Below are 15,163 nucleotides of genomic sequence, written 5' to 3'. Positions count from 1 at the left end.
CATTACTACTATTAACGATTAAGGCCTTCATTCTAAACATTCTAAATTTCCTAATATGTCCATTTACTGGCAGTCATAATGAAAATGGCTTCCATTTGTTTGAATGGTTTCTCGGTAGAGTATTCCTCAAGAGAGTTGCCCTCACTGTGGTATAATGGGTGCGTCTACCTGCATAACGAACAGTACTTCGAAATATATCCACAAAATATGGACAGGCGCAATTGCGCTGCAATAGCATACAGCCCAAATATATCTGCAATCTACAGTTTTTTTCAGCACGGGTAAAATTTAAGTTGCGAATGGCATCGAGCGCGTTGCTTTGCTCATATATTTTCAAACAAAACTCGCGTGGCAGCCTGGTGTTGTTTTAAGATCTGAGACTTGACACTGAAATCGTGTAGCGAAGGCGCCGGCTGCCAGTCCAATTGTTTCTGCAGTTTATTGCTGCAGCAAAATAGCCGGCAACAGAATACACATCTACATTCACAAATGTGCATCCTGATAAATAATGCATTGTTGACAACGCGCTCGAATGACAGAGAGCTTTGCGTAAGTATTAAATCCGCGTTTTCTTGTCAATCGCTTCAGATAATTTCCGCTTCTTTCAAAAAATAATTTCTGAATAAATTCCTGTGGACAAATCAACATATGTTAATTGCCGTAACACGGAAATAATCGTAATTGCTTAAATAATTATAGCTTACAGCATCTTTAGAAAATAGTGTATTCATTTGTCCGTGGGTATCCAGCTGATCGCTGACTACTTGTTTACTTCAAGGTACCAAGGCGCCGTTGCCTCTACAAGCTCGTGTGATATAGGATGCAACTGCTGTCCCCACCATTTTGAAGTGAGGCCGAATTGCGTTAGGTACCGCTCCGTCGCAAATAATGTTCAGATACACCATCAGCCGCTAAGCAGTTGTGTTGGAAACTACCTTCTCCTATGTAAATAATGAAAGATGACAATCGACATAATTGAAAAGGGCTCAGATTTTATAATACGTAAATGAAGGGTAATGTGTGCTGAAAGGGATGAAGTATAGTGTTAAGATGGCCATCTTCTAAATATTTTAGCATTGTTCCAGTTTAAAGAACTGTGTCCAGATGTAATCAATCCCTGTCAGCTAGATCACTGCGTGGTTGTAAATTACTAGCGGCCACGGTAGTGGAAAATATTCTGTTTGGTGGATGTGCCTGAATTCATTGTGCTTTCGCCTGTGAATGACAGTGCATTTCTCTCCCCCTAACCTGTAATTAAAATTAAGCTCACAGAGCACACAAAAGGGGTTTACTGGGGGGCAAACATCTGTTACAGTGTCTATTAAAATCCCTGATTACCATCCCCCACACATGGGCTGAGATGTCCACAGTCCCACAATGAACACACAAACACAGGCGCACCCCAAGAATTCTGCCCAACTGGGATTCCGCCAAACCAATATACATACGCTCGTGAAACAGACTAAATTAAAATAAAATATAAAGAACAATCTTACCTTCCTGGTGTGATCTTCCTGTTTGTTTTCAGTAGGCAATTCTGTTAAATGGATCCTAGTCTGTATTCTTATTTCCACAGTGTATTTTTCTTTTTTTGCCCCAGTGCTGCCTCAGCTGACAGCCTCCCTTATGCCCGTGAGCCTAGAAAGCTGACCCCAGGCAGAAACAGCCCTGGGGTGGGTATAGCCAGATGGGCTATTGGGCCTGCTTTGCAGTGGTTTGTCGTAGGGGCTGGGGCTTGCGTGCTCTTCGATCCAAAAGGCAAAATGGCTCTGATGATTGACTAAGGCAGAGATGCTGAGCCGCACTGAGCCAGTGACATCATCACGGAGGGAGGCAGCAGCATCAATGCAGCAGAAAGAGAGGGGAGGAGAGAGAGAGGGGAGTAAGAGAGAGAAGGAGGGGCAACAGAGAGAGAGCAAGCGAGAGAGAGAGAGAGAGATTAATCTCCCTGGAGAAATTGTGCACATGCAAGAAACACACTGCCATACTGAGGCAGAGTTCTGCTTGGAGAGACATTGCATGTGCCCCAAGGTACGCTACTACACAGAGTAATTATGTGTGTGCGTGTGCGTGCGCGTGCGCGTGCGCGTGTGCTTGCATGTGAATGTGTACACATCATCATTCAACAAGACAATGAATAATAACATTTATTCTTTGGAACTTGATATTTGGACCTCACACTGAAATATTTATCTGAGAAGAAAGCAAAACAATGCAAGCAGCCATTTTACCTCAACACAATGTATTAGGACAGATGAGGTATACAGGTTGAAAGACTGTACTGTAATTAGTTATTACTCAGTACTGAAATTAGTAATTAGCAGCATATGTTGGCCACAGATGATGCCTGACAGCAATATCACATGGTGCTTTCATTGCATAGAACCCCATTCATCAGACATTTTTATAGTGTTTTTTTCTAAGCAATGGAAAGTACATATGCAAAAGGGAGTTATATTACCTGCACAAAAATAGTTCAAGAAGGCAAGGAAATAGTTTGCAATGGCACAGGTTTATAAAAAAAATGAAAGGCTAAACAGAATTCATATGAAATAAAACATACTTTGTGATTGAATTTGATCAAGGTCAGGTTCTCGACGGTTTCCTGCTGTCATTCTTTGGTGATGCTTAGTGTAAACGTGTCCAAAGGAAGAGCTGTATCTTTCTACATCGATGGAACTTCATTAGTTGGAATAAGGAAGCATTGGTTCACCAACAGGGCAGTATTTGCAAGCCCTTTTTTTATGTTTCAGCCTCAGCCAAAACATTTTTTTGTCTCCAATTTCTGTAATTAAGGGCTGTTCCCAAGATATTTATGATATATTAAAGTATCTTTTTTATTGTAATTGCTGGCTTATGTTTTTCTTTTCCTTTTTGTCTATGAATGGCAACCGATTGTCGTTTTTGAGTATGTATGTGTTGGTTGTAAAGTGTGCAGAATAAATGGACTCAGTCAGTGCAGTGTACCAGGAGGGAACTGTTACACCCGTTACAAAAGAATACTTTTTTGTGTCTAACATGCCATCCTTCACATTCCTTCTGCTCACTAGGTGGAGCCTTTTATGTAAACGTATTGGTTATATGAGGGCCACAATTGATCACTAATTGTATAATTAGTCAGGTGATTGCAACAATCTAATGCATGCAGTGATCCCACAGGGTTTAGCTGGTAATAAAAGTTGAAACTATTTTGGGTCATGTGCCCTAGGTAAACCAATGTCCTTACTAATGACCTAAGCCTTTAAGGCCCTGACTATACCCATGGTGGATGCATTTAGCCTAAATATTCCATAATTTTCACCCAAATTTGGAATGTACTCTTATAACTGTACGCCCATACCATCATTTCAATATCTTCTGTCCATTTTGGGGGGGGGGGGGGGGGGGGGGGGGGCAGCCAAGGCATCAGCAGCCAGGTGTTTATTTCATTTCCACTATGGATCCTTCCAGCTGAGCTGCCATTGCAACTGCACCAAAGAACTGTACAGCTCAGGGGTGTCCAATCAGAAAAGGGCCAGTGTGCATGCAGGCTTTTTGTTTTAGCCCAACACTATGAAACATGGCACAGCTGGCGCAGGCAGACTGCAGGTGTCAAAACAACCAGAGGAGGTGCTATTGAGTAATAAATCCCTCCCACCTCGAGCAACAGCTATGACTGAATATGTGTCACACTGCAGAACTCTGGGCGATGGTCATCGTGGGCAAGGTCAGGCAGGCATAGTGCATTGCATCAGTGGAGTAAATAGTGCATTGGTTTTTTTTTTGTCCTAATTATGAGCTTATCATAAAGAGATTGTCAGATAATATGAATAGTTCCAAAATACTTGTGTCAAACAAAGTATTTTGAATACTTTATGAGGGTAGCATAATGCTTCTGCTTTATAATCACAGATGTTAAAGGAAATGTGAATTCCTCTTCCTTGTTAAATCCTGCATGGTTTCAGCACAATATTGAAAATAACTGACTTCAATTTACACAACCAATCATTTGAAATAGTCTAATTATTTCTTTGCTCTGTTAGTTCAAATGACATATTTTATGAAACAAGTACCTCATCAGTATACAGTAACTGGTTCAGTCACTCAATACATTAGCTTTACAATTTCATTTCAATTATCTCTGAATGCCAAACAGAAAGACTAACAAGAGATGCATAAGAGAATCTCCCCCATCTGGAAGATAATTCCAGCAGAATCAAAATTCAGTAGAAGCATACATTTTAATCAAATGAAGAAACATGCACATGCAGAATACAAGCTTGACCTTTGTGAAGTTGCGTCATTAATAAATGAACATCCATGTTTATTATCTGGCCCTTTAAGACAGGGTGGAGCGTGAGTCACAACGAACGGCTAAATGATGACGCATTGTTTGTGTAGAAGAAAATGGGGCTGGGTAGAATCCATTGTTAATGAGGTTTGCTCATAATAGCGGGCAGTGCATGGGGACTGTCTTTCTGCTGGCATTGGAAGTACCACAGCAGGGCACTCAGGGAAGAGTCAAGTTTCAGCCGGACAAAAACAGAATACAATCGCGCTCTCCCACCTTGTCCTCCACATGGTCTCTCTCTCTCTCTCTCTCTCTCTCTCTCTCTCCCTCTCTCTCTCTCTCTCCTTCCCTCTCTCTCTCTCTCTCTCTCACACACACACACACACACATAAACGCACATGTATAAACACACTCCTGGTACACTGACCTATAACCCACTGCAAGGCCAAAATATGCCTCGATGTATAAACATAGATAAATAGATACATAGTGTAATACATAATGAGATATTGAAGCTGTTAGTAACCTATTCTCACTTAATGCTTAGTTTAGCCAATGGAGTCTAGAGCTTAAATTGGTTTTATTGACAACTATGACCTCTTCTGGAAGACACCCAGATAGGCTAAGTTAAGTTCTCCAGTATTAACCAGTGACTAAAATTCTCATTAGAGTCATCCGCAAGTTTGACATTAACATTTTCACTGATTATGTTAGATTTGGGATTTTAAAATATTTTCTTATAGACATTGATTGATTCATTGTTTTTATTATTTCACATAATCTTGATGTTTTATTAATAACTGAAATTAGGCCCTTCTGGTTGGCCCAGCACTGCAGAATTTCAGTATTAGTCACCTGAGAGAAGACTATGAAACACACACAAAAAAAAGTATTTTGCAGTGCGCTATGCTTCTCATAATTCAGACATTCACAAGTTATCCTATTTGTTTTATCCATTGTTCAATATTAAAAACAAACAGAGATGTGAGTGAGGAGAGGGCAAACTAAGTTTTTATTAAGGCCCTGTATGTAGGTACACACACAGTGGACAAAGGAGGAGACATGGGCCTTTCTTGACTTGTCTTTCTTGACTTGTCTCATGGTATTCTCATATTCTTAATTTAGCCTGAAGAATCCTGAATAATTTATCAGCTGAAAGAGCTATTGCTGTGAGCCTGGCCCAGACTTGTTTTCCTAAAGGATTGCCCTGCCTTCTGAGGGTTCACAACTGGTAGCAGCTGACATGAATGGTAGACCAGCGAGTCATGTTAGAAAGAAGGTTTCAATCACTCCCTCTTCAGTGGCCAAAATTATTTAAGATATGGATGCACACCATAATCTCATTAGAGCTGTTAATCAACAACACCGTTCGTCGATGTTGTTCCGTTTTAGAAAAACATTTGATCTGTGTACATCATTGTCACTGGGCTTTGGGCTTGGACTGTCTATCAGAGGCAAACAGCTGCCACCTACTGTGCATGACTCAAAACACACATAATGTAATTTACATCTGGGACAAAAAAAGATGGCTATCTAAGGTTAGTAGCAATTTGTTGTAAGATACAGTAAGCTTGTGAATTTGTCGCAACTTGTTATAAAACAAAAGAAATATCAATTAACTCCAAAACAGCTAAAAATAGCAGAGTAAATTAGTTTCTTGCCAACGCACAAATTCTGTAGCTGGCTACCTAGCAAGCTCACGGTCAAATAAATGGACTTGACACTAACACAATTAATCTAGCTAATGTTCTTTATAAAGCGCTAGCTATCTACAATGCATTGCATCTGATAGCCACTCCAACCTGAGGTCCATGTTTAAAATCGCGTTCTCATGTCTAACAAATAACAACGGTATGACCTACTTGGTGGACAGCCACAACAAGCCCAAGATTACAGATCAATCCCCATTCTGTAATTATAGCAATCATTGTGCAGCTGAAATTGCACTGGTAGACATTATTATTGATTATATTGGATTTTCAGCCCTAAGTCCAACTCCTGCAAACTGAGATGTCCATTTCTGGTTCATGGTTAATCTGCATACACCGAAGCAGGCAAAAATCAAAGACCAATGACCTCTTATCACTAACTACACTCTTACGCAAGAGAGCGAGAAGGAGGTGCTACTGCTGAGGTGTACCGACCATGATCGGATAGACAAAGCAGGAAAAACATATTTTCCACGTTTTACTGAGTACAACGCAGAAGAGATACAGCCACAGAGATGGAGCCAGGCTCACCAGTCAGTGCTGTGAGAAGCCAAAGGGTGCTCTGTGGCAATGACATTCGCCCCGCCCTCATTCTCATCAGAGAGGGGAAAATCTCCAAGATACTTCCTGACACCAGCCTCGATGTGGATGCTGCATGCCAGGTAGGAGAAAGGAAAATTTGGCACATTGTGCTCCCTCTGCTGGAGAGTTGGGGTATTAATACAATATGGGTCATTGAACAGTGCACCGTGGTTGTAATATCTAAATGTAAAAAAAAATTGATTGGCTCTATTCACAGGATCTGTGGATAATCTGTCTTGTTCTTCACACACCGCTTTGAACTTAAATCGACTGGCACACAGCCATAGACGAAATGGGTGTGGAACAAATTTAATGTTTTCATTTGTTGTGCTAAAATATTTGTGCTATTGAAACTAATTCTACGGGGGAAAATGTGTTTTCTATTACATCAGATAAAATCTATATGAAAGTGAACCATGGATTGATGGTTAATTTGGAGTGCATAGGTGGCAGGTGTGTAGGAGCTGCAGGATTTATTCTGGTGTAGGCTATGCATCTTGTTATTGTAACCTAGTGTGTAGTGTATTTTATTTATTTTTTTACTGTTTTCTTGTTATATCGTTTGTTGTTTTGTAGTTGGTTCATATTTATTTCCAACACAACGGTGTTGTGATCGGTTCTCGGTTGTCTATGCTAGTGTTTCTCCACCCTGGTCCTGGGGACCCACTGCCCTGCATGTTTTACATGTCTCCCTGCTCCAACACACCTGATTCAAATGAATGGGTCATTATCAGGCTTCTGCAGAGCTTGATGACGACCCATTCATTTGAATCAGGTGTGTTGGAGCAGGGAAACATCTAAAACATGCAGGGCAGTGGGTTACCAGGACCAGGGTTGAGAAACACTGGTCTATGCTACTGTATACATTAGCTAATTAGCAGGGCGTGTGGTTTTGCTTGGAGCAGTCAATAGCTTCATTCACCTCCAAGCTGACAGCAATTGTCATTATCTTGTGAGGAATTTACAGCGGCAGTCTCGGTAGCACAAAGCCTGGGGAAACGAAGGAAAGGGAGTCTACCTGCGGGAGTCCACTGAGGGAGGCTAACGGCACTATAGCGATGGCAGAGTGAAGCTTTCCGAAGCAATTGCTTTGGTTGAAGTGTCATGAAGTATTTGATACCTGCTCTCTAGTGACATCGTCTGGTCAATAAATATTCCCGTCATTACCGTTATTTTTATTCATGTTGTCATTCTTCTTAGTATTAGTAATCATACAATGAGTATAATTATAGAGGTATTTTATGTTTTCAGGGATACCTTGCACAAGAGGATTGCTACCTTGATTTAACGCAGTTAATAAATATCATTATATGCTCACGCATGTGGGAAACTTTTAACTTCATTGTTTATCTGATATTTTTCAACATTCAGATATATTTTTCATGTTCTATTACACGTATCTCACTTATTATATCTCACTTCTGGTCCAGCTTGAAGTACAGGATGCAGTGGATCCTTGTTGGAAATGATCCCATACAAAAGACGTTTTATGTGAATTTACCATTATTGATCTCTCTATATCTCCACAAAATCTCACATTTATTGTCAAAAATCTCTCAAACACAATCTAAAATGCCACCTCCAACCAATTTTATGCATTTTAAACATTGTGGGTTAGAAAGGAAGGAGCTGATTTGGAATCAGAGCTTTTGCATAAATACAAAGAAATCTCGTGTTTTTCCACATACACCAAATAGAGGTGCTCTCCCTTCCACCTTCTCCTTTTCTCACACCCCCACCCATCTGGCTGAGGTGGTGGCACCTGTCCTCTCATCTCTCCATTCTGGAAATTCACTCCTCTTAGCTCTTTCTCCTGTCCTGCTGTCAATGTCACTCATCCCACTTATCCTTACACTGTTGTTATCCATCATCCACCCTCTGTCACCTAGGGCCCTGTTCTTTGTCCCCTCCTCTTCTCCCTCTAACCCAGATCTCTCAGCCCTGTCATCTCTGCCTATGGGTTGTCATATCATTGCTATGCTGATGACTCTTTCTTTCCTTCCTCCCAACTGACCTGTCATCAGGTGGATCTCAGCTTGACATCTGGAGTTGGATGGGGAAATGTCATCTGAAGCTCAAACTGGCAATGACTGTGGTCTTCTACTTCCCTGCCCCCCCACCATACTATCCTCTTCCTCCACTGCCAAGCACCATGTAGTGGTGAAGAGAAAGACTGACCCATGTTTGAGTACATTGCAGTGGTGAGCCGGGCATTTAGGTTATCGTAATAACATCAGGAGAATTCACCGCTTTATCACCACATGCTCGACCCAGCTTTTGGTCCGAGTGCTGGTTCTCTCTTGACTGGACTACTGAAACTCTCTTCTTCTTGCTGACCTCCCTGCTTCTGCCATCAGGGTCCTTCAGCTCATCCAGAATGCTGTAGCTCACCTGATCTACAACCACCCAAAGCATTCTCACATCACTCCTTTTCACTTCCCTCCACTCCCTCTGGCAGCTTGCATCAAATTCAAATCCCTGGTGCTAGCCAACTAGGTTGTGAAGGGACCGCTCCAGAATACTTTCAGGAGACCATTAAACCTTAGAGACCAGCTTGACCCCTTCATTAAGTAACCTCAGCACACCTGGCTCCTCCCCCTCTGCGTGTGCCTGCACTTCCAGGTCACTCCAGACTGAAGACTCCTCTCTCTCTCCAAATCATGAAGTACCTTGGCTTGCCCCCAACCCTCTCTAGCACTTCTGCCAGCGGCTTAACTACTGCAGCTGCTATTAATTACAGTTCTATTGACTGCACTTCTCATTTGTTATGCCGCTTGTTTTTTTCGTTATTTTTTGCATTGCAATCTTATTTTGCCAAGTTGTACATCTTGCTATGGAGTAATCCTCCTGGACTTTCCCCAAATAGGCTTAAATAGTTTACAGGTGATCCTAGGTTTTCAGTTTTTTCAGTGGTCTCTGAGTATTTACCTCCCATCTCTAGGTTACTCTGTTTTATGCATGTGTCTTCTCCTTTTAAGTCTCTCAGAGCGTCCGCCAAATGGCAGTAACGTACAAAAAATTAATTGGATAAAAGATGAAAACAGAGATGCAATATAGATAATCCTTGCTGAAACAGGACAAGTATTTATACTAGCATGCTTGAACTGGATAGACTCCACCTTACCAAACATCAATTTCATGAGCTTCTAGAAATATACCGTTTTCAATTGTAAAAAGCTTGATAATTGCTACAGAGGTAGTATTAATGCTTTTTTTTGTTTGTTTGTTTGATTTGTTTACTGAAATCCTGATTCTGTTGGAAGGTTTTGGATGTTGGCGACAGGTTGGTGATGCCAGGTGTTGTGGACTGCCATGTCCACGTGAACGAACCCGGCCGCACCACCTGGGAGGGCTACTGGACCGCCACACGGGCTGCAGCCGCAGGTGGGGTCACCACCATAGTGGACATGCCTCTGTAAGGACCTTTGCCTCTTCGGAAACCCTGGTCACCGCTGGCCACAGTCCGGCTCATTGCAGAGAAACAGTCGCGCTGATCAACCGTCATTCAGTGTTCGTAAACCTACGATCCCATTCCCAGCTCTAAGTTCACATTAGCAAAAGAAATTAATTCACTTTGTGCTTTATTTGAAACTGCCAATGAACTAATTGCAGTAGTTCAATAGTAATATTTTGGGTATATTAAATATGGTTTCCCATTTTGTTTTCATATCTCTGTAGAGGTTTGTGTTTATACATAATGTATGCCTAGAGATTTTTTGTTTACACTTATTTACACATTCCATACATCCGGAGCATAATAAATCTACTCTGTGGTACCCCTGGCTCTCTGCTGTGTAATAGCAGTTGTTCACAATGTGGAAATTCTGTGGCCTTCCTGGTAACATTACCGTACTTTATTGGGCAGAAGTTCTGTCTCATTCACCAGAGTTGAACCCCTGAAGCAGAGCTGCCACTGGCATAAACACTATGCAGTCATTTAGGGCCACAATCATCCCTGAGCCAGACAAATCAAATCACAATTAATTTTTTGAGCACTCTGGGGCCACAACAACATTCTTGTTGAGGGCCACTTAAACCCAAGGGCCTGAATGCTCAGTTATCATGTGAACAACTCTGACCTATTGGCCTTTAAATATTGTTCATGATTAAAATCATTCTAAATGGTAGTGCAGTGTATTAATTTTTTACATTTAAAAAAGGTAAGTGGTATTTAGTAGATAGTATCATTTAATTAAATGAAAAGCAAGTGTAATTGCACTGATTTGATTTTATTCTATGCAGGTTGCAAAAGAATTCTGTTGATTTCTAAAATATAAGGTAGCTAAAGATAGAATATGGTATTTACTTTTGAGAGATGCATGAAAATCAGAGACCATGCCGGAGATGTGTAATCACCTCAATCCCAAACTCACAGCAACAGCATACCCCCTACCACCACCCTGAGCAACTTCCAGGAGAAGATGAAAGCAGCCACGGGACAGTGCTTTGTGGATACAGCATTTTGGGGAGGGGTTATTCCAGACAACCAGGTAAATAAAGCCACCCCCTCCCCCCTCTTTTTTTGCCTAAGATACAACTCCACGTCCCATTGGTCTGTCCAGATAATCAAACGGCAACATCATAGCACTTAAGGACTGATAAACATCCAAGTGAAAGGCACTCTCCAAAATGAACCGATCTACAGAAATCAATACAGCTGGCTGACATTTAAATGTATCCATTGGCAAGGGAAAGCATTGCATCACTCGGTAATATTTATGCTGTGGTTGTGAATTACGGCAGTGTGGGAAAGCTGGCGTGCTGTCAATTGTGCTTAGCAATCGGTGCATTGCAGCCTTAGCTTTTCTCATTTCTCATTTCCATCTTGTTGAGTCATGAAGCACCCTTGTTGATGAAGAAGAGAAGCGCAGTTGAAGCTCTCAGCTAAGCAGTAGTTCAGTTAAAGGAACAGTGCAGTGGGGGGGGGGAGTCCATGACTCCTCCGACCTGACCTCTGTCGGCTTGCTGTGGCTTTGGCCTTGCGGGAGAAACCCCGATGAAGGTTGCCACACGTGTGTGCCGTCCTCCCCAGCTGGAGCTCCGGCCCATGATCCAGGCGGGAGTGGCCGGCTTCAAGTGCTTCCTGATCCACAGTGGGGTGGATGAGTTCCCACACGTGACTGACGGCGACCTGCACGGAGCCATGAAGCAGCTACAGGGCACTGGGAGCGTGCTGCTGGTGAGCCCATTCCCACTAATGTACCACAAGGGCCATTAACGCCAGCCGCCATACGAAATGAGAGCACCACATTAGCCCCTAGCATCACCTGTCCCAGACAAATGAAGTACCACGCAGGCCACTAATATCACTTGAAACCGGAAATTACAGCACCACATTGGCCAGTAATATCGCCTGCTACAGGAAATGAAAGCGCCACTAGGCCAAGACTATCACCATAACATCTGTCTAGGATGCAGCTTTGTACATCTGAGCAAAACATACTGTAATGTTTGAACTAAGAAACCATGAACCGCCCGCCAAAGACAACCATCCAGTGCCTCAAAAAATAAGATGGCTGTCGTAAGCAGGTGAATCAAGTGTACTCGAGCAATCTTTGTCGCTCTATTGCAGTTTCATGCTGAGAGGGAGGTCCAACAGCCATCAGGAGAAGAAGGAGGTAAGATTAAACCCATCTGTGGGCCTGGTCATTGAGTGGCCATGATAGTGAAAAAGCAAGAATCCTCCAACGCAAAAAGTAATTGACTTCAGTGATGGTCATGTAACTGTTTGACAAGTAGAGGATATGGCTTTGAGCACCATTTATGATACATGAGACCTTTGAAAATGCAACTTGAAAGAGCTCACAGCTTCTCTAAGAAGGCCAGAGCACTGACATCTCCATGTCACCACTGCAGATCCGAGTGAATACTCCACATTCCTGAAATCCAGACCGGACATCATGGAGCTTGAGGCCATCAACGTCGTGGCACAGCTCTGCCAGCAGTACCAGTAAGGAAACCCATCTTCATGCTTTTTTTTCGGGGGGAGAAGGGGTTCGGAGGAGGTATGGTAACCGGGCCCTTTGCTCCCTCTCTGCCGGCAGAGTGCGATGCCACATCGTGCACCTCTCCTCTGCCCAGCCGCTGGAGGTCATCCAGGCCGCGCGACAGGCCGGCGCCCCTCTCACGGTGGAGACCACACACCACTACCTCACCCTCTCAGCTGAAGACATACCCGCCAAGGCCACTCAGTACAAGTGCTGTCCGCCCATCAGAGGGCAAGCCAATCAGGTGAGAGTTGACCATCCAAGGAAAGGAGCAAAAAAAAAAAGGGGGACTTCAGATTTCAGAACATTTCTTTGAAGACTCCAGCTTCCCTAAAGGCAAACACAGTTAGATATTAACAAGGGCTGTCAATGTTACTGAAAATAACTGAACTGAAAATAATGTAATGTTATTTTGCCATTCATTATGATTAGTTCCTGTTCCTTTTTTATGTTTTCTACTTTTTTGAATAACTTTGTAGTTATTCAACATTTCAACATAACCTACAGGTAAGCCTTTTGACCTTCGCATCTGAACTTGTATGATGTATAAAGATCACACCTGTTAGGTCTGATTATCTTATTTTTTCTCTGCAGGAGCAGCTGTGGTCAGCACTGAAAGCTGGACAGATTGACATGGTGGTGTCAGACCACTCCCCCTGCACCCCCGATCTCAAGAGGCTGGACAGCGGCGATTTCGTTCAGGCGTGGGGCGGGATCTCCTCCCTGCAATTCGGTAAGCATGATGAGCTACACCTCATAACAGACAAAGGCCAGAGTGGAGGCAGGTCACAATGCCGCATCGATCTCTGAGAACAACTGAAAAATGAGTTGAGGCTAAGAGCCAATAAGCACTAATGATCAACAACACTGTCAACTATGTGCAAATGAGCATCTTTGCTTTCAGATAAAATGTTACACGAGATATGATATACACCCCCACACACGCACACACAGGTGATGCGATGCTAGAAACTTTCACTGGCTCTTCTCTGTTTAACTCTCAGTTCCATCGCAGTACAAAGTCCACATAGGAACAAACACAGTGCAACACTTGTTTACAAGCCAGTATAATTATTGACTGTGGAGAAGCCAAGGCTAAAAGATGTGGTCAAAGTCCCTGCACTGACCTCAAACTGACTGGCTGAAAACAATATCGCTGTCTGACAATGCAGGGTTAGTTAAATATCACTTGGAAATATATAAACCACAAATGCTTTCTTCTGGTTATAGTGTCATATGTCACTTAATTGCATGGACATTATAGATGCAAATTAGTTATTTGATAAAAAAGGTAGCAAAAGCTCATCACCTCCTTACACCTGGCCCCCGCTGTCTGTGATCTCAGGTCTGTCTCTGTTCTGGACCAAGGCCAGTAAAAAAGGCTTTTCACTGCCTGATGCGGTGAAGATCCTCTGCCAGAGACCAGCACAGCTCTGCAGCCTGGACAAGCAGAAGGGAAGCCTCTTTCCAGGCTATGATGCTGACCTTGTAATCTGGGATCCAGAGAAAGAGTTTGAGGCAAGAAATCACGCCACAAAGTAGAAATCACAATTCACAAAGTACCAATGCTCTGGTCATACGTATTCACACTCCAGAAAACTCCACTAGCTGATATAACTCTATGGATTTTCGCATACTTGTTTCATGGAGGCTTGTTAAGCCTTTTATTGGTAGAATTGAAGATAACCTGTGGATACGGTTCGGTAGGTTTGTCCACCTGCCCATAATTCCGAGGGGCCGCTTGGCTTTGGATATAAATCGATATGTTTCATCGCTGCTGAATTTTAATTTCCTGTCATAACCCCAGGCCTGGATTACTGCACTGTGTGAGAGATTTGAGTTTCACAGGTATACTTTGACGATCTTATCCTGGTACAAAATAAATCTGCCAGGGGGCAGGATCTGTAAAGGTTTATTTCCCTACTGAGTCAATGACTCATGCCACCAAATATAATTCACATTGTCTTTTCAAATCTATCTTCTTTTGCAGGTGAAAGACGAAAACATACACCACAAAAACAAGGTCAGTTGTTTGGTCTTCTTCGACAGACATGTTGACTTTGAGAGTAACACTGAAGAAGCAGGAACTGACTCTGCTTGTGAGCATATCATATTTGTGATTGGACTGAAGCGTAACAGGTAAACCATCCCTCTCTCTCTGCAGTTAACACCGTACCTTGGCTTCAAGCTGCTAGGGGAGGTATATGCCACCATAGTCCGGGGGAAGATTGTCTACAAGCAAGGCTCCTTCTCCTCTCAGCCTTTGGGGAGGCACCTCCTGGTCTCCCAGGCAAAGACCCAGGCATCACTATGAAAGAGGATGCGACTTGCATTATTTTTTCATTGTTGTAATAGTTAACTAGATTTTAAAACTATCATATAGTTTCCAGCAGACAACGGAATGAGGAATGTACACTTTTTGTACACAATTGCCACATGCTCATACATTTTTCATTAAAATTGTGTTAATGATAATAACTATGTTGATAAAATATCCAATGTTCAATGAAAAGCCTCCTAGCATCACAGGTCAACATTATTTTGTATTCTGAGTGTGTAACCCATAAATATTAAATAAAATAAGTGGTGTCAATGTCCACATGCTGCTTATGCTT

At 42.5% G+C, this 15,163-nt stretch overlaps 2 protein-coding genes across 17 annotated transcripts in view; one reads left to right on the top strand and one right to left on the bottom strand.

Moving 5' to 3' along the window:
* Positions 1–1,848, bottom strand: part of kif1aa (kinesin family member 1Aa) — a 57,800-nt gene extending 55,952 nt beyond the window's left edge. For 13 of the 15 annotated variants that reach the window (XM_035413554.1, XM_035413556.1, XM_035413559.1 and 10 more), the window contains exon 1: positions 1,497–1,848. The gene's annotated coding sequence lies outside the window, so the exon portion shown is untranslated. The remainder of the gene's footprint in view (positions 1–1,496) is intronic. The other 2 variants (XM_035413568.1, XM_035413569.1) reach the window with 1 other exon arrangement.
* Positions 1,849–6,362: 4,514 nt separating this feature from the next.
* On the top strand, positions 6,363–15,158 carry zgc:103559 (uncharacterized protein LOC494056 homolog). Of its 2 annotated transcripts, none has more exons than XM_035413570.1 (11): positions 6,363–6,641; positions 9,825–9,976; positions 10,937–11,051; positions 11,594–11,740; positions 12,134–12,179; positions 12,418–12,511; positions 12,606–12,792; positions 13,143–13,281; positions 13,894–14,066; positions 14,539–14,571; positions 14,713–15,158. In XM_035413570.1, the coding sequence occupies exons 1-11, from the start codon at positions 6,495–6,497 to the stop codon at positions 14,860–14,862; spliced, it is 1,383 nt and encodes a 460-aa protein (XP_035269461.1). In that variant the 5' UTR covers positions 6,363–6,494; the 3' UTR covers positions 14,863–15,158. The 2 variants fall into 2 exon arrangements, with proteins under 2 accessions (XP_035269461.1, XP_035269462.1); XM_035413571.1 differs by having other exon boundaries at positions 6,499–6,641; positions 9,825–9,945.
* Positions 15,159–15,163: the final 5 nt, after the last annotated feature.

The sequence above is a fragment of the Anguilla anguilla genome, chromosome 4 (assembly GCF_013347855.1).
Source record: "Anguilla anguilla isolate fAngAng1 chromosome 4, fAngAng1.pri, whole genome shotgun sequence".
NCBI lineage: Eukaryota > Metazoa > Chordata > Actinopteri > Anguilliformes > Anguillidae > Anguilla > Anguilla anguilla.
The sequence above is the reverse complement of the archived record's forward strand: the minus strand, read 5'-3'. Positions and strand labels throughout refer to the sequence as shown.